The sequence below is a fragment of the Tenrec ecaudatus genome, chromosome 2, assembly GCF_050624435.1.
Source record: "Tenrec ecaudatus isolate mTenEca1 chromosome 2, mTenEca1.hap1, whole genome shotgun sequence".
Lineage (NCBI taxonomy): Eukaryota > Metazoa > Chordata > Mammalia > Afrosoricida > Tenrecidae > Tenrec > Tenrec ecaudatus.
This window is the reverse complement of record NC_134531.1, coordinates 213,455,823-213,475,745: the sequence shown is the minus strand read 5'-3', so window position 1 is coordinate 213,475,745 and position 19,923 is coordinate 213,455,823. Positions and strand designations below refer to the sequence as shown.

General features: G+C 41.6%; 2 protein-coding genes across 2 annotated transcripts in view; one reads left to right on the top strand and one right to left on the bottom strand.

Moving 5' to 3' along the window:
- Positions 1-19,923, bottom strand: part of DSCAM (DS cell adhesion molecule) — a 646,922-nt gene that overhangs the window by 533,578 nt on the left and 93,421 nt on the right. The window lies entirely within an intron of this gene.
- LOC142439719 (cell division control protein 42 homolog) lies at positions 16,525-17,283 on the top strand. The gene has a single exon (XM_075542277.1). The coding sequence runs from the start codon at positions 16,594-16,596 to the stop codon at positions 17,167-17,169; it is 576 nt and encodes a 191-aa protein (XP_075398392.1). The 5' UTR covers positions 16,525-16,593; the 3' UTR covers positions 17,170-17,283.

Sequence of the window (19,923 nt, the reverse complement as noted above, 5' to 3'; positions counted from 1 at the left end):
CCAGAGTCTACAGCACCTCGATGTCACCCTGTTGATCAAGTTTTGCTCAGGCGATGTGCTCATCTGTCCACTGGGCAGTGCCTATCGATCCTTGTGCGAATAAGCTTCCTGGTCCTGCCCCAAGCAATCACAAAGCAGCAGTTACTGTTAAGGTAACCAGCGTTGAACCGTGCTCTGTAGGTTTCTTGTGGCCATGATCTTTCAGAAACAGGTCTTTCTTCCTAGGTGCTTCTGGATGGACCCAAGCTCCAAACTTTCAATTAGTAGACAAGACCTTAATTCTTACTGTATGAGCTTCCCAGGGCTCATACATCTTAAAATGACTCCTTCGTGGTGTCTATATTGTAGAAGCTGGTAAAACTCAGAAGACTGACAGACATCAATGAAATACTATTTTAAATAAAGTAGCTAAACACTGAGAATGACCAATCAAGTTGCTCTGAAATTATAATAGCCACAATACCCAAGTCCATGTGGGAATGAGCACTGTTTCTCTGGCAGCTCTGTTTAGTCTTATTTCTCCAAAGTGTTTTCTTAATTTCATAATATGTTTTAGGAACATATTATAGAGATATATTATGTTGCAAAAAACCTGTTAATAGCTTACTAAATGATCTAAAGTTAGTATTTCAAAAATATCTGATTAAACACTTGTCCTATGTTAATGATATAAAGTAAAATTTGATACATTCTAGCTAATTTTATGCAACTTTTCACTATTATTTAAAAAAGAAAAATTGGCTGACTTCCCAGAAATCCTATTATATAAACTGAATCCTAGGTTGATTCCCTAATCTAAAGCCGCAAAATTGCCAGTGATAGAGAAAATATTTAACAATGCTACCATAAATAAAGGATCAGATTTTTGGTACAGTTACAGGTAAGTCATGCACTACTGGAGCGACTATTCAAAATATCCCTTGTCTGGGTTTCATCTTCAAAGCTCATCAGACACTAATCCAAGACAGCTCGATGTCACTCTTTTTCGGGGGAGACCTAGGACTTCGCATCATGAATGGACATTTGTTTCTGGTTTACATAGCAACCCATGTCTGCATGAAAATAACACATCATCCAGCTGTTTCTATATTCAGATGTCCTGAAAGGTCCACACATATCTTGTACATTGGGCATATCCAGTCATGCTGAGGGGCATACGCGGGATGAGGAAAAGATACAGATATCAGAGAACTCCGGTGGATGAAGGTGGCCCATGCATGGGAACATGTGCAGGGGGCCAGGAAAACATAAATTGAGAAACCAAGCTGGCAAAACGGTGCTACAGTTCATATTCTTGTAACAACGAAAGCAGGAATTCAAAAAAAGAGAAAGCGAAAAGTTCAGTAAATGTCACACCGTACATATACCCAGAGGTGACACTGAAATGTTCGATAATGCATTTAATTCTATCAATTCATAATTAAATAAAAATGAAACATTTTTGTCACCAATTGAAAAATGTATACATACATGTAAAGACACACAGACACAATAAAATTCCCCAAGTGACTAAAGCTATAAAATTCAAGAGACTATTTCCCAGCAAGCCATCTAATATATCTGATCTTAGATACTACTGGGGCAGTCATCCCATGGGTGTGACAGTTCTGAACTGTATGCCCCACACACAAGGCAGTTATGATTTGCCATAGGTACTGCTAATGAACCTTGTCTTGGTAGAAGTTTGCATGTCGCCATGAGGTGAACTGACTTCAGCATAGCTTCTAGACTTAGACTAGGAAGAAAGGCTTGGAGATCTGATTTTGAAAATCTTCATTGCAAACTGCGTAGATCACAGTGGTCTGCTGTGGAATCGCTCATGGGGCTGTCAACGAGAACGGGAAACACTGAATTCGGTTGCCATGAGTCAGGGTGCAAGTCAGAACCAGCTAACAACAGCAAGGATCACGTCACGACCTTTGATGAATTCTTCTTTAAACAGACTCCTTATCCTGGAACCTGGTTGGGAAAGAGGGCATGGCTGTCCTGCCTGGCTTCTCTGTGTGCACCCTTCATGTGGCTTTTGATGGCAGAGCAGACCCCTTGTCTTCAATCACAGTTTGTCACTACTGCCTTCAGCCTTGCACCTGTTCTGCTGTCCCTGCCACCTACTGCCCATTCCTAAGCAGCAGGGGCATTGACATCCCCAGCCCCTAACGTCAGGCCGGCCCATATCCAGGACAGCCCCCCTTCAAGACCCTTACCACTCCTTGACCTCCACAGGACAGTGCCATTACTGACTATAGCCTCAAGACATAATCTGCTGACCAAATGGCATAGCCACTTTTAAAACGAACAAGAGACAGTTCCCTCTGGGTGTGTATCAGGGCTGAATATCAGCTACATCTTCCCTGGCAATGCAGCCCAACAAAGTTACATTGACATGAGGGCAACCATGCAAAAACCATCTACTAGATAGTTCTAGAAAGACAGGTGACTTGTTAGTTTCACTTCCGGGAAGGTCTAGGAGGGAGTGTGAGTGTGTCGTCATGGTGCAGTCATGGGAAATGAGGGGGGGGGGCAATAAAAGGTACGCTGAGCCCAGGTGTGCAGTACTATAGGGCAGGGCTTAGTTGGCAGTTCCACTTGGCACTTCACTTTGCCAGTTCGAAGGAGCTCCGGTGGTGCTGTGGCCGAGGGCTCACTTGCTAACCCAAAGATTGGTGGTTTGAGCCCACCCGCCACTCTGAGAGAGAATGGCGTGATAGTCTGCTTCCATAAAGATGAATAACCCCATTGCCCTTGAGTGGAATCTACCTTGCAGAGACTGTACCCTGAGTCTGTGCAGACACCAATTGCTTTTATGGAGGAGGAACGGGGCTGCAGAATCCTCTAACCACTGCACCAGGAGCAATCCTCCCAAATGATGACACCCTGGGGATCCTGGGAGGAGGGTCACAGGATCCCAGAGGGTGACTAGGAGTCAGGGCTGAACCCTCATCATGAGACTTGCCCACTCTACCTGTTGGCATTGCTTTCTGGGAGAAGACTGGGAACGTGGGGACTGGTGTTCACTCTGCTCAATACGTAGAGGGAAGCTAGCTGTTTGGGTGAGCGAGGGTGCGTCCTGCTTCCATTGTGGTGCTCCCAAGGGAGGCTGGAGCAGCAGTGAGGAGCGAGCAGGGCTATCACCAGTGCGCCACAGAGTTTCCTGGAGGGGTGGAAGAGACCTGGAAGACACGAGCGAGCATAGACCACCATTTGGACGGGTGCACAACATCATGGTGATGGACTTCAGTTTTCTCAGCTTAAAATGAACTCTTTCCAAGGGTCACGTATCACATGCAAAACCCGTTCTACGTGTTGAAGGAAGGCTTCATTTTCATGCACACATCTCTGAGCCCTTAGCACCTACACATACGATGCATCATTTTACTTATCTTTTGTGTATATGAATTTATTTATTTTTAATGAGATGGCCTAAAAAGAAATATAATGAACCCTAAACTAGCTGTATACCCATATTTTAATAATGTATCATGTGTATTGCTCTCATTCCTGACTTTGAAATACCACTAAGCTTAAGGGATGAGAGCAGGAGATAAAGTAAGATATTTTTTACCTGGACAGAGGCGGAGATGTTTGAGTAGTTGTTAGTTACGTCATCAGGCCCCAGTCAGAGGTCAATGACGGAAAGCGGTCAAGGGCAGAGGAAAAAGGGCGTGAGTGGGACAAGTAGGCAGGGCAGGTGCTTGATTCAGGAAGTTTCCTGGTTCTCTGGGTCTCCTCTTTAAAGCGTTGAAGAGCAAACAGGTTCCTCTGAGGACTACTGCCTCATGTGCATGTGAAAGCTGGATCCTGAATAAGGAAGCCCAGCAATGGATGATGGGTCTGAATTATGACGCTAGTGAAGAATAATGAAATCGCCATGGACCGAAAGAACAAAGAAATCGGTCTTAAGAGAACAGCCAGAAGGCTCTATGATAATGAGACTGTGTCTCACATATTCCGGGCAAGCTGTCAGGGGAGGCCCGTCCGTGGAGGAGGACAGCATGCTCGGCAAAGAGGAGCGGGAGCGGAAATGAGGATCGCACACCAGAAGTTGGGTCGACTGACTGCAAAGCTGAGCTCAAGCATAAGGACGGTCGCGAAGGACGTGTGGACTGAGCAGTGTGGTTCTGTTGTGCACGGTATCTCCCTGAGTCAGACTGGGCTCTACCGCTCCTAACAACAACAACCAGGGTCTCCCAAAGGGCGGTGTATGCTCACCTACTAACCTCAGCACTGGCAATTTGACCCGACCTAGTGTTCCATAGATGAGAGGCCTGGGGACTCCTTTCCATGAAAATTAGAGCTAAGAAAACACCACAGAGTCGTTCTGCTCTGTGGAACATGAGGTCTCCCTGAGTCAGCTTGTTGTTGGGAATAAGTGGCTCACCTGTAAGGACTCCTAAACTTCTACCTGCCTGTCCTATAAAGAATCTATGGCTTGGTGGAAAATCCCAGCTTTTGATATCAGATGATCATATGACCACATATGTCATGTGTTTGGTAGCCATTTGAATGTCCTTTCTGGTAAAATTAGTTGGGTTTCTATATACCAGCAATAGCCAATCTGAAAAGGAAGTTAGAGAAGAGATTCCATTTACAGTAGTAACCAGGAAAGCAAAATAAATAAAAACTGAATCCACTGCCATTGGTTGATCCCTATGCATAGTCACCCTACATAGTGTTTTAAAACTGCAAATCTTTACTGGAAGAGAAAGCTTCATTCTTCTCTCAAGGAACAGAGAGTGGGTTAGAAGTACTGACAGTGTGGTCCGAAGTCCAATGTGACAGCACCACCAGGGTTGGGTTGTGGGCTTACACAATGAAAACTATGAAACAGTGCTAAGGAGAAAAACGAAGACTTAAATAAATGCAAAAATATTCTACATTCATGGACTGGATGACTTAATATGGTCACACCATTGATGCTATCCAAAGTGATTTATAGATTAATTGAGGTTCCCTTTGAAATTCCAATAGCCCTCCTATAATAAATAGAAAAATCGTTCTCCACTTTTATGGAATGTCAAGAGGGCACAAATAGAACAATGTTTGTGAAAGAGAGATCCACATTTCCTGATTTTAAAACCTATTATACCATTACATTATTTAAAACAGACTGGTATTATTATGAGGATAGACACAGCAAAGGAATAAAACGGAGTACAGAAATAAGCCCCCATAGCTATGGTTAACTGAGTTTGACATGGGCACTAAGTCATCTCAGTAGAAAACAGAATTTCTTCAGCAAATGGTGCTGGAGACATGGATTTTCACATACAGAAAAATTAAACAAAATCTGAGCCTTACACTATACACAACAATAAATTCAAAGTGGATAAAGGCCCTAGGCATACAAGTAAAAACACTAAAATACTTAGAGAAATAAGCAGAGGCAACCAGGTCAGGTCTAGCCTGCAACAGTGGATTATCTTACATAATAACAAAAGCACAAACAGGAAAACATTAAGTAAATAAACAGGACCTCATAAAAATGAAGAACTTTTGTTCCTCTTCCTTACCAAGCTATTGACTAGAAGAACTTATTTTAAAACATATATCCCCACAAGAATGGAATACCCAAAATAAATTTAAAAGGTGACAACAAAAAGATAAATAACTCAATCATACAATGTGTAATGATTTGAATGTATATTTTACCAGAAAGGACATTCAAATGGCCACCAAATACATGACAAGGTGCACCATGTTATATGGTCAATCAGACATGCTATATACCAATAAAAAGTTGAATTGGCAAAAGTTCTGTAAACAGATAGGAATTTATAATGACAACATCTAAAATGTAGCTGCTGAGGTTGGTTATTGGTCTAGGAGGTGTGGTTTCTTGGTTTGGAGGCTTAGGGTTTATGGATTTATTGGATAGCCCAAACTAGTGCATTCTTGCCCCTGTATTTATTGTCCATCAATAGTTCAGCCTCTCTGGTTTCAAGAAAAGCTACTATTGACATTGTAGTGTAAGGCTACTATCTGGTAGGTGTCTTCAAAATTATGTGACTATGAAGAAATGAGCCTCATGTCCCCAATCCTACCACCAGTTCACTTGAGACATATGTGTCCCAAATACTTATATCAAAATTCTTATTACCCCCAGAAATGATTTCCTCTGCTTTCAGCATGTCGTCCATTAAGGAAAGGACACAATGTGGTCAGGTGTTACTGAGTTGGATCCAACTCATTGCGACCCTGTGCACAGCAGAACAAAACACCTCTGGCTCTGCACCAGCTCCACAATTGTGCTTAGGTCTGAGCTCGTGGTTATAGCCACGGTGTCCATGCAGCTTGCCTTGCTCAAGGGATTGGTCTCTCCTGACAAGATGTCCAAATCCATGAGACAAAGTTGCCAAACTCGCCTGCAAGGAGCATTCTGGCTGTACTCCTTCCAAGACAGATTGTTTATTCTGTTGGCGGAACGTGTGTATCAACAAAAATTTCAAAATGGAAAATAACTCATTCACGAAATAATTAATTGTCCTAACAACAAGTTTAGTGCTGTTGTTCTACCTCCTCATTTGAGATGTAGTATCTGAGGTCTTCAGAGCTTGCAGGAATAGTGGATAGTTGGTCTTTATTCACTTTGAATAACAGCGGCAGAAGGAGAGCCAGGATTGGGAGGAGAATATGGAATGCAAGGCTAATGGCTTCCATCAACACTTCCTCCATTGTCATCGTACCGGAAGAACTGGATAACACCGTATTACGGAACATTTGATCAGAGATTCCTTAGAAGAAACCTAAATTAAAAAGGAAGAAGGCAGAGCAGAATAGCAAGCTCACATGGATTCCAGGAAGGTAAGATGAGCTTGTGAATGCATTGCCCTGAGATCATCTTGAAGGTGCCTGAATATCAAAGAGAAGAGTGGCTGGGCTCTCAACGGTTGTTTTCAAACAAGCAGCCATCGAAGCGAGGCGTCAACTATGCCCACATGGAAAGAGATTGTGAGATTCTGTGGAGCCAGCGGCTACGGATGACAGTGAAATCTGGTAATACACTTGCAGGATCTCCACAGGGAGTGAGTTTCCGGGATTTTCCTCTAACCAGAACTGAGGGATGAGAATGACATGGTTATCAGACTGAGAGTATTGGAGAGACAACTAAAGTATATTTTAAATGATAAATCTGACTTAAGTGGTTAAAACCTTGTCACTTTATCTCCTTTTTGATATACTTTGTACTTGATGTGGATTGCTTTTTTTTTTTACACTTTCTGTATTTTTTTTCATATAAGGGTTTGTATTTGTTGTATTTTGTCATTACTGGTAGCCTTCTTGACTTTCTGTTATGTGATTTTCTATGTGTTTCAATAAATGAACTCCAGAATAGATGAATCTATAGAGACAGAAACTAGAATAATGGTCCCTACGGGGGTTGGTGGGGAGCTGAGGAGGAAAGGGGGAGCTGACATCAAGGAGTTTAAGGGGGGGGGCAGGTATTGAAACTGATTGTGGTAGTGATTGTACAATGCTGGATATGATTGATCTATGGAATGGTATGATGTCTGAATTAGCTCCTAATATTGAGGGAAAATGGCTTGGGGAAAAAAGGCCTTCAATGAAAAATACCCCTTGAGTTTTCTTAAAACCAAACACTAGTTTAGCTTAACTATTAAGTCTACGTTAAGCATTCTGTTATTTTAAGAAATATATATTTGCGCCTAAAATGAAAACAGCAAGTGGAAAGATGACAGGAGTCTTAAAACAGTGGTGCGTTCATTTTCACCGGACGAGGAACAACCAGGAAAAGCACAGCCAGGATGGCTGTACAACTTAAAGACTGCAATCAATTTCTGGAAGTTTGCCTGTAAACCTTATTGAATTCACATATGTTTTTCTGTGTATATTTAAATTCAAATATGAAATACGCTCACTACTTCTTAGGGATTTGATACTAAAAAATCTTAGGAGGGGAAACACTGTCAGAAACAGTACCAGAAGATGAGGTCCACTAGTTGGAAAAACCTCAAATTACTACTGGAGTAGAGTGGACCATAATGACATGCATGGAATAAGGCTTTGGGGGACTTTCATTTCCTGATGGTGCATTCCTCAACATAGAAGAAACAGATGCAAATGTCCATTAATAATTAGAACATGGAGCATATGAAGTATAAATCTAGGAAAATAGGAAAACATTAAAAATGAAATGGAACACATAAAGATGAATATCCTAGGCATTAGTGAGCTGAAATGGACTGGTATTGGCCATTTTGAATAAGACAATCATGCTTTACTATGCTACAAAATCAAGAACAATGGTGTCTCATGCATGATCAAAAAGGATATTTCAAGAATTAGCTTGAAGTACAATGATGTTTGTAATAGCATTAATATCTGTACATACATAAGAAAGCCCACTTAATGCAATTGTTATTCAAATATATGCACCAATCACTAAAGCTGATGACAAAGAAACTGAAGAACTCTGCAAAGTCTTCAGTCTGAAATTGATTAAACATGCAATCAAGATTCATTGATCATATTGGTGACTGGCGTGTAAAAGTTCAAAAGAGGAGGAAGTAGTTCTTAGAAAATATGACCTTGGTCATAGTAATGAAGCTGGAGATCACATGATAGAACTTTACAGGATCAATGATGTCCTCATCATAAATAATTTTTTTCAGCAACATAAATGCTAACTGTACAATGCGCACTATCAAATGGAATACACAGGAACCAAATTGACCTTATTTGTGGGAAGAGGCAATGATGGAAAAGCTCTATATTAGCAATTAAAAGGAGGCCAGGGGGTGAGTGTGGAAAATTGATCAATTGTTCATATGTAAGTCCAGAGTGATGTTGAAGAAAACCAGAACAAGTCCGCAAAAGTCAAAATACCACCTAGAGTCTATTCCACCTGAATTGTGAGAACATAGCAAGAACAGATTTGACATACTGAACACTGAAGATAAAACACCTTGGGGTGGTATCACTATATGCAAAAAGTAAAAGATATTTCAAAAGACAGAGAAAAGATTCAAGTAGCTGTCAGAAGAGACTCTAAAACTTGCTCCTGAATGTACAGTAATTAAATAAAATGTAAAGAATTAAGTAAAGATTTTCAAAGTGCAGCGTAAGAAGAGGAAATTAAATATCATAATGAAGCATGCAAAGACCTGGAGTGAGAAAGCCAAAAAAGCAAGTACACTCAGCATAGCTCAAGCTGAGAGACCTGAAGAAAACCCCAAGGCTTGAATGGAAATATTGGAAAGTTTTATGGACAAAATATTGAATGGTGCAGAAAGCATAAAAAATGGTGGAAGAAATACACAGTCACTGTATCAAAAATAAGCGTCCATACTAGCCATTTAAAGAGGGAGCATACGATTAAGGACCACTGATACTAAAAGAAGTCTAAATCACACTGAAGATACTAGTGAAAGACAACATCCAGGAACTGAGGGAATAGCCAAAGAAATGTTTCAAGCAGCTGATGAAGCACTGTAAGCACTCAATTGTCTAAGTCAAGAAATGTGGTAGCCATAAGAGAAATGCACATTAAAACAACTGAGATACCACCTAACACCCTCAAAGATAGCCCAACTCAAAACATCAGAAAGCAACAAGTGTTGGAGGGGCTGTGGGGAGATAGGAACTCTAGGCCCTGCTGGTGGACCTGGAGGTATGTACAGTCATTATGGAAATAGATTTGGCGATATCTAAAACAATTGGAGATGGAGCTTCCATACGACCCAGCAATCCCCCTACTGGGCATATACCCAGAAGAAGCAAGAAACAAACCACAGCCAGACATCTGTGCTCCAATGTTCATTGCGGCACAATTCACAATTGCAAGGAGTTGGAAACAACCCAAATTTCTATCAACTGATGAATGGATTAAAAAACTGTGGTACATACATACAATGGAGTACTACACTTCCCTAAAAAGCAGCGATGAACGCATGAAGCGCATTGCGTATGGGAATAACTGGAGGAAATCATGCTAAGTGAAGTAAGTCAAGCACAAAAGGGCAACTACAACATGAGTCCACTGAGGTAAGCTTAAAAACAAAACAAAAACGGGGCATAGGGGAAAACCCACTATATACATACATCCCTGGGGTGAGGTCCAGCAACTATGGCAGGGGCCAAACCCAATCCAGGGATACATATGCCAGCCAACTAACTAAGAGGGGGAAAGAAAGAGAAAAAAACAAAACAAAAAAAGGCTTGGGTAGGGGGCTAGCAGGGAACTAACCCACTCAAGGGGAGGGTATTGTTTATATTGCCACAGGAGAGGGAGCAACCAGGCTTCAACCCGATGCACCAAGACGTGAATACAACACACCGGCATGTACCAGGGAGCCAATAGAGAGGTCTGCGGGGCCAGCCCCAATCCCATCCCCACCCCCATAGAAGAATGCACTCAGAGGACAGCACTACAGCTTGGGGAGAGGGGTGCTTCGGGTTAGACACTGGAGAAACACAAGGGAATGGAGAGGGAGGACAGGAAACCCTGGCCCACCAAGCCCCAAGGACGACGTTCCTGCTCAGGGCAGGCAATGCACGAGAAGGTCGGTAGGGCCAGCCCCCCATGGGACAAGGCATCTCTCACTGAACCATGGCACTGCAGAGCCAGCACTGGAGACACGGTGTGGGAATAGTGCACCACCTGGCTCCTTCATGCTGGGGCGAGGCACTGAGGGCATGCGGCAAAGCAGCAGGGGGAACGGTGTGATGAAACCCCCGGGGAATACCAAAAATAGACTTTGGAGACAGAGTGTGGCACCCCATCCGACTTGATGGGAAAATACTCCTAAAGGCCAACAGACAGTGAACTATTTATAGGCTTTTCAATTTTGTCAGTAACTTTCTTTTTCTTATTGGTATTTTGGGGTTTTTTTGTTGCTGTTGTTATTTTGTTGTTGTTTACTTCCTCTGTTGTTTTATTTGGCTTTGCCTCGTTTTTGCACTTATTAATGCAAGAAAAGAACAGGACCAATGGTTCTGGGGGGGCACAGGAGAAGGTGAGGTGGGAGAAAGGAAGGAGGGTGGTGGGGGGATGGAAACAACCCAGAGACAAGGGAACAACAAGTGAAATAAAATCAATGAAAGGAAGGTCATAAGATGCCTAGTGGGGCTAAATCAAGGGCAATGTAGAATTGAGGAATTACTGAAACTAAAATGAAGGCCAAACATGATGGTGGTACAAAAGGAAAGTAAAAGGAAATAGAGGAAAGAACCAGGAGGCAAAGGACATTTATACCGGCCTAAATGCAGGCATGTAAAAGTGGAAATATATATATAATGAGAGGGGACTAGAACTATGTACTCATATCTATATGTAAGTAAGTTTGCAGATGGACATTGAGCCTCAACTCAAACACTCCCTCAACGCAAAAACACTTCGTTCTAACAATCTGGCATTCTGTGATACTCACCTTCCCACAATGGTCACTGGAAACAAAATGGGTGCATAAGCAAATGTGGTGAAGCAAGAGGATGGTGCCTGGCTCTCAAAAGATATACCGCCTGGGGTCTTAAAGACTTGAAGATAAACAAGCGGCCATCTAGTTGAGAAGCAACAAAGCCCACATGGAAGAATCACATCAGCCTGTGTGATCATGAGGTGTCGATGGGATCAGGTATCAGGCATCTAAGACCCAGAACATAACCATACCCATGGTGAAGGGTGAAGGAGGGGAGGAGAAGGCGCATGGAGTAGAGACCCAATGTCCATCTGTAGACAACTGGGTATCTCCTCACAGAGGGGTCACAGGGAAGAAATAAGCCAGTCAGGGTGTAGTATAGCACCAATGAAACACACAACTTTCCTCTAGTTCTTTAGTGCTTCCTTCCCCCCAATAACAGGACCTCAAGTCTCTCTTACAAATCAGATTAGACCAGAGTATGCACACTGCTACAGATAAGAGCCCAAAACATAGGGCCAACAGTGAGAATAGAGAATAGAGATTAGGGGAGGGTGGGGGAAGATGGGGTAATCGATCACAAGAATCAACCTAGAACCCCCTCCCAGTGGAATGAATAATGGAAAAGTGGGTGAGGGGTGACAGAGGACAATATAAGAGATGGAAATAATAATCTATAACTTATCAAGGGTTCATGAGGGAGGGTGGACAGGGGAGGAAGGGGAAAGAAATGGGGAGCTGATATCAGGGGCTCAAGTGGGAAGGAATGCTTTGAGAATGATGATGGCAGCATATGTGCAACTGTGCTTGACACACTGGATGAAGGTATGGATTTTGATAAGAGATGTAAGAGTCCCCAATAAAAGTATTTTTTTTTAAAAGGAAGAAATTTGGAAGACAGATAGCTGTCCAACTGGTTGGAAAAGATTCATGTTTTATGTCTATTCCAAGGAAAAGTGACCCACCCAATAGAATGTGAAAATTATCAGAAAATATCATTCAGATCTCATGAAAGTACTATATTGCTGAAAAGCATCGAACAGCTGTTGCAGCAGTACATTAATGGACATTTGCCAGAAATTCAAGCTGGATTTAGGAAAAGATGTGGCACAGGGGATAGCATTGCTGATGTCCGATGGGTCTTGGTTAAGAGCAGAGAGGACCAGAACGATGATTATTTGTGTTTTGTTGACTCTGCACAGACATTCATCTGTGTGGGACGTAACAAATTATGCACACCAGAGAGAAAAAATAAGAATACCAGCATATATTTAATGTGGAATCTATACATAAACCACGAAGGCGGCTGCAAAAACAGAAGAATACAGTGAGTTGTTTAAAACCAGGAATGGTGTGTTCCAGGCTCGCATCTTTTTACCAAACTGCATGGTGAGCAAATAACCAAAGACTCAATTATTTGAAGGAAGACCTGGCATCAGAATTGGAGGAAAGCTTTTTAATAACCTGTAATACACAGATGACACAGCATTGCTTGCTGAAAACAAGGAGGGTTTAGGCATTTGCCGAAAAAGCTCAAGGATGGCAGCCTTCGGAATGGATTACAATTCAATATAAATAGCATGAAAATCCCTGAAACTGGACCCGTAGACAAGATCATGATAAATGGAGGAAAGATTGAAGTTCTCAAGGATTTCATCTTGTTTGAATACATTATCAATGCTTTCAGGAGCAGCAGGCAAGAAATCAAGTGAAATGTTGCATTGGGCAACTCTGCTGCATCTCTAAGTGTTGAAAAGCAAGGGTCTCACTTTGCAGATGAAATTGTGCCTTACTCAGCCATATTATTTGTAATTGCTTAATTTGCATGCCAAATTTGGATAGCAAATAAGGCAGACAGCGAAAGAATTTTTATTGTGGTATTGTTTGTTTTAAATCATTTTATTGGGGGCTTTTACAACTCATCACAATCCATCCATCCATCCATCCATCCATTGTATCAAGCACATTTGTACAATTGTTGCCATCGTTTTCAAAACAGTTTCTTTCTACTTGAGCCCTTGGTATCAGGTCTTTTTTCTCCCTCCCCACCCTCCCGCTCTCATGAATTCTTGATAATTTATATATATACATACATGTCTTTCACTGACTGCTGTCACCCTTCACCCACTTGTCCCCCTAGGAGGGTGTTATATGTGATTGTGATTGTGATCTGTTTCCCCTTTCTCCCCCTACCTTCCCCTTACCCTCCTGGTATTGCTACTCTTATTATTGTTCCTGAGGGGTTTATCTGTCCTGGATTCCATGTGTTGCCAGCTCTTATCTGTACCAGTGTACACGTTCTGGTCTAGCCAAATTTGTAAGGTAGAACTAGGGGACATGGGGGAAGAAGCAATAAAGAACTAGAGAAAAGTTGTATGTTTCATCCGTGCAATACTGGACCCTGACTGGCTCATCTCTTACTTGTGACCCTTCTGTAAGGGGATGTCCAATTGTCTACTGATGGACTTTGGGTCTTCAATCTGCCCTCCCCCTTATTCACATCAATATGATTTTTTGTTATGGGTCCTTGATGCCTGTTACCTGATCTCATCAACACCTCATGATCACACAGGCTGGTGCGCTTCTTCCATGTGGGCTTTGTTGCTTCTCAGCTAGATGGCGACTTTTTTATCATTAAGCCATTAAGATCCCAGATACTATATATTTTGATAGCCGGGCACCATCAGCTTGTTTCACCACATTTGCTTATGCACCATTTTGTCTTCATGGATCATGCTGGGAAGGTGAGCATCACAGAATGCCGGGTTAATAGAACAAAGTGTTCTTGTGTTGAGGGAGTACTTGAGTGGAAGCCCAATGTCCATCTGCTACCTTAATACTTAACAAATAAATATATATACATAGATCTATTCCCCTACCATAATATATAATTTTTACATATATATGCCTGTATTTCAACCTCTACATATGTCCTTTGCCTCCTAATTCTTTCCTGTATTTCCTTTGACTTTCCTCTTGTTCCACTATTATGTTTAGCCTTCATTCGGGTTTTGGTAATTCCTCTCTTCTACATTGCCCTTGATCAAGCCCCACCAGGCATCCTACACCCTCCTCGCCATCAGTTTTCAATCACTTGTCCCTGGGTTTGTTGGCACCTTCTTTCCTTTCTCCTGCCTCCCCCTCTCCCGTGTCCCCTCAGAACCATCAGTCCCATTGTTTTCTTCTCCGGATTCTTTATCCCACCTATCTTATGAATTGTGGCATTGCTGAAGATTATTGAATGTATTAAGGACATCCAAAAGAAAAACAAAATACAAGACAAAAATCCTTCTAGCACTTTGTAAACACAGTGAATAACCTCTTGGAGTATTTTTTGGCTTTATATAAAACAAGGTTTTTTATTGTAAAATATAAGTGCCATTAGAAAATGCACAGGGTGTATCTTTGTTAAAGTAGATTTTTCAATGTTTTACAGAATTACATTTTTATGGGGAAAAGAGTTTTTATAATGAAGTTGTTTATTAAAAACTTCTGAATGAAAAAAAAGAAAAACAAATCTGTTTTGGAAGAAGCACAATTAGAATGCTACTTAGAAGTCAGAATGGCCAGACTTTGTCTCACATACTTTTGACAGGTCATCATGCTTTGTAAATTCATTGTAAAGAGAGAAGTCTGTCAAGGAGATGATTGGCACAGTGGCTTCAACAATGAACTTAAATATAGCAAACACTATACCATTGTGAGGATGGTGCGGGACTAGGCAGTTTTGTTCTGTTGTTCAGAGGATCACTAAGGATGAGAACCAACAAGACAGCACCAAACAACAATAGCATTCTCAACAAGAAGAGAAGCATTTTTAAGTGATTATGTTTAGGACTCATCTTCCTCTCCTATGATTCATCTTCCCCTCATATGACTAAATTAACATAACAAAAGCACATCCCTATTCCAAAATGGACTACAAACACAAGGCCATGGGTTGGACTTTAGCACACATTTGGTGGGAAGCATACTTTAATCCATTAAGACTGCCCTAATTTAAGACTGTATCTTAAATTCTTTTGCTACAAAGTTGATTACAACTCATTGAAAACCTACAGGGTAGAGTAAGGCTGTCCCACAGAATTTCCAAGGCTATAATCTATGGAAGAAGATTGACACATCTTTTGACCATTTGCATTAATCAACAATCTTTAGGTGAACAGATGACATCAAATGAACATGAATAAACTGCCAGGAAGTATGGCGGAAGAGACCTGAATTCTCTGAACAAGTCACAAATTGACTATGATGACTATGATTATTATGAACAAAATGAAATTAAGATTCTGCCAGTCAAAATCATGAAGTTTTAATATAAATTCTTTTGAGCTAAAAAATCAATTTTATTAGTGTATATGTTTGTAACTTAGAATTCGTGCTCTTTAGACATATACGTACATCAAAATCTCCTAACTTTTTGACCTAATTACAATGTGCAGTATTTGTCAACTTGGCAAATCTTTTCTTTTTCCCTACAAATTGGATCAACTATTAGGGCAGTACACACAACCAACAGATATCCAAGCCAATGTTCTGCTTAATAATATAATATAAATGGATTTGTAGGTTTGTGAAAGCATGTTTTATCCTTTCCAGCATTAATATAGGATTAATCATAGTTTTCTCCCTCCCTCCTGTATCTCAGCGTATGTTCCATCATTCGGGAAGCAAGGAGATACAGTGAATTCCAACGTCTCCGTTAGTTTTCTCCTGCTGCTGTAACAAATTACGACAACATTGGTGACTTAAAGTAATGCGCACATGTGACATCATTGATCTTGAGGTTGGAAGTCTGAACTGGGTCTTACTGGGCTAACATGAAGGTGTCAGTAGAGTTTCCTTCTGATAGCTCTGGAGGAGAGTCTGCCCCTTCCCTTTCCAGCTTTGGGAAACTCAATAGATTCCTAGGCTCTTGGCCTCCCTTTGGAGTTGCCAATTACTTGTCAAGTCTTTGTCAAATTGCATCTTGGGGCTCGGAGTCAGCTGCTCATTCTTTTCCTTACAAAGACCCTTGTGATGAGTTGGGGGCCAGATGGTGTGCAGGAGAATCTCATCTACTCTAGACCCTTAACTAATCACATCTGCACAGATCCTCTTGCCACATCAGGTACCATAGTCACAGGTTTAAGAATTGTAGATAGGCCAACGCCCCGGCGGAGAAGCTGAGGTCAACATCGAGTTTGAAATTAAAAGTGGATACAATACTATTTCAGCAATGCAGACAATAAAGTGTGTTGTTGTAGGTGATGGTGCCGTTGGTAAAACATGTCTCCTGATATCCTACACAACAAACAAATTTCCATCCGAATATGTACCAACTGTTTTTGACAACTATGCAGTCACAGTCATGATTGGTGGAGAGCCATATACTCTCGGACTTTTTGATACTGCAGGGCAAGAGGATTATGACAGATTACGGCCGCTGAGTTATCCACAAACAGATGTATTTCTAGTCTGTTTTTCAGTGGTCTCTCCATCCTCATTTGAAAATGTGAAAGAAAAGTGGGTACCTGAGATAACACACCACTGTCCAAAGACTCCTTTCTTGCTTGTTGGAACCCAAATTGATCTCAGAGATGACCCCTCTACTATTGAGAAACTTGCCAAGAACAAACAGAAGCCCATCACCCCAGAGACTGCCGAAAAGCTGGCCCGTGACCTGAAGGCTGTCAAGTACGTGGAGTGTTCTGCACTCACACAGAAAGGCCTAAAGAATGTATTTGACGAAGCAATATTGGCTGCCCTGGAGCCCCCAGAACCGAAGAAGAGCCGCAGGTGTGTGCTGCTATGAACATCTCTCCAGAGCCTTTCTGCACAGCTGATGTCGGCATCATACTAAAAGCAATGTTTAAATCAAACTAAAGATTAAAAATTAAAATTCGTTTTTGCAATAAAAAAAAAAGAATTGTAGATATTACAATATGAAAATGTTGAGGGCCATGATTGTGCCAACCACACTTTGAATACCCCAGACTGCAGGCTAAAGGCTGATATCCCCATGCAATACACTATCATAATACACCACTGAGGGACTCTCAATCCAGATGGAAAGTATGAGTTACAGTTGAGTTGACTCCAACTCATGATCATTCTATGCACGACTGAACAAAACACCGCCTGGCCCTGCGCCCTTTTTCATCTTGCTAGTATGCATGCACCCCCGTGTTCAGGCCATTGTGTCAGTCCACCTCACTGGGGGTTGCTCTTTGCAAAAACATGATGTCCTTCACCACCATGTGGTCCCTCTTGATGACATGTCCGAAATACTTAAGTCAAAGATTCAGACAAGTTTCTTTGGCCCATAAAGTTTTCCTTGGTTAATATTTGGAAATGGACCTCTGAACTTTATTTTATTTTTCCTCTGAGCCTTTCTTCATAGTCTTCATCAATCTGCAAGCTTCAGTGAAACCTGTCGGTGACCCTGCTGAGAGATGAAATCCCTCGTAGGGCAGATTGTAGCATCACAGCAACACACAAGGTACCACTGTTGTGTGTTGACAGAAGGCGGGAGCTGCAAATAACATGAAAATGTATATTCATAGTCCTATGAGATCACTAGATCAAGCAGGTTCCGAGCAGGACAGAAATCCTGGCTTTCTCACAGCAGAAAGTCCAAGGCAGATCACACACATATAAAATCCTGCCAGAAACGAGACTTAAAGCATGAGGCCTTCCTCTCGCCCCCCTCGTGTAGACTCTGAAATACATCTCTCAATTCATGTTGTCATTTCTACCTCACCTCTTGAAAGGCTACATTCTACTTTTTCTTAGATTTTCTGCCTTAGTTTTACATACATGCAGTGTGTGTGTTTGTGTGTGTGTCTGTGTGTGTGCTAATGGCATCAGGTTTTTCCACAAATCCCTTCACAATCCTAACATGAAAAAAATGTTCCATCTATTTTTGAAAACATCACAGCCAAGCCCTGTGTGTACGGCGTGGAGACGACTGCCACCCCTCCATTAGCAGCTGCTCTGTCTAGGCTGCTGAGTGTGTTCTTTCTGCATTCTCTCGAGTTGACCGGAGAGGCGACATGCACCATGAGACGCTTCCTACAGACAAAGGTCTGGGTGCAGGCCTGCTGTGTTCTACTCTTTCCAAAGGACTAATAGACCACTTTGGTGGCATTACATTGCATTTCTGTGTCACTTTTTCCGTGGCTGCTACAATGAGACAATGATATAGACTTTGTTCTTCCTGCCTGTCTTTGATGGTGGAAATTTAAAAGCTTATGTTTAATTGTCTGCTATGTGGATAAAAAATTATTTTAAACATAAGGCTGCCATGAGTTAAAACGAAGTTTATCAACATCAATATTTCAGATGATAGCAGAAATGAAAAAACAACATAATCCAAAGCACTCAGCTTAAGTAAGGGTGTGATGGTTTAGCACATATTAATGAACATAGATCAAAATTGGGAACATGTTCATTTGTTCAATCAACAAAAATGATTAAGTACCAATTGGGCATGAAACACTGTCCTACATGAACCCCTTGTTAGGGATTGAGCTGTCTCCTGAGAAGATATATGTAAGTCTCTTTTTTTTCTTTGAAATCATCTTATTGGGGGCTCATACAACTCTTATCACAATCCATACATCCATCCATTGTGTCTGGCACATTTGTACATCTGTTACCATCATCATTCTCAAAACATTTTCCTTCTACTTGAGCCCTTGGTACCAGCTTGTCATTTTTCTTCTCCCCCCCCCCACCACCGTCCCTCCTTCATGAACCCTTGATAATTTATAAATTAGTATTATTTTGTCATGTCTTACACTGTCCAATGTCTCCCTTCACCCATTTTGTGCTGTCCATCTCCCTGGGAGGGGGTTTTATGTAGATCCTTGGGATCAGTTCGCCCTTCCCCCACCCTCCATCTTCTACTCACCCTCCTGGTACGGCTAGTCTCAATATTGGTTCTGAGGGGTTTATCTGTACAGGATACCCTGTGGTTCCAGCTCTTATCTGTACCCATGTACATGCTCTGGTCTAGCCAAATTTGTAAGGTCGAATTGGTCTTAACCTCTATGCTTACGGATATGACCTTGCTGGAAACTCAGTCAAGTTGGCAACTAAATTCAAGTATGGTTCCTGGTCCAGTATTACTGGCTTCCTTACGAAAAGAGAACAGACACAAGGAGACACACAGAGAAGACGATGCAAAGGGAACACACAAAGCCAGAGATCCTTTAGGTTTTGCTGCAACAAGTCAAAGAGCATCAAGAACTACCACAAACCAGCAGAAGCTAGGAAGGAGAAAGGAAAGATTTTTTTTTCTCAAGAGTCTTCAGAAAGAGCATTGTTGTGCTGACCCTGAGCTTAGATTTGTGGCCTCGGAAACTGTGAGGAAAATCCATTTCTGTGGCTGTCAGGCTCCCAGTTGTGATCATGTGGTTTAGCGTTCTTAGAAAAATTCACATACCTCCTAACACAAGTCTGAGGCCTCAAATGCTTTGTATCTGTTTTTTACAAGTAAAATAACTATTTAAAAATATTAGAATCTGTACTCACCAAAGATTTTTTAATGTTTCTACTTTAACCA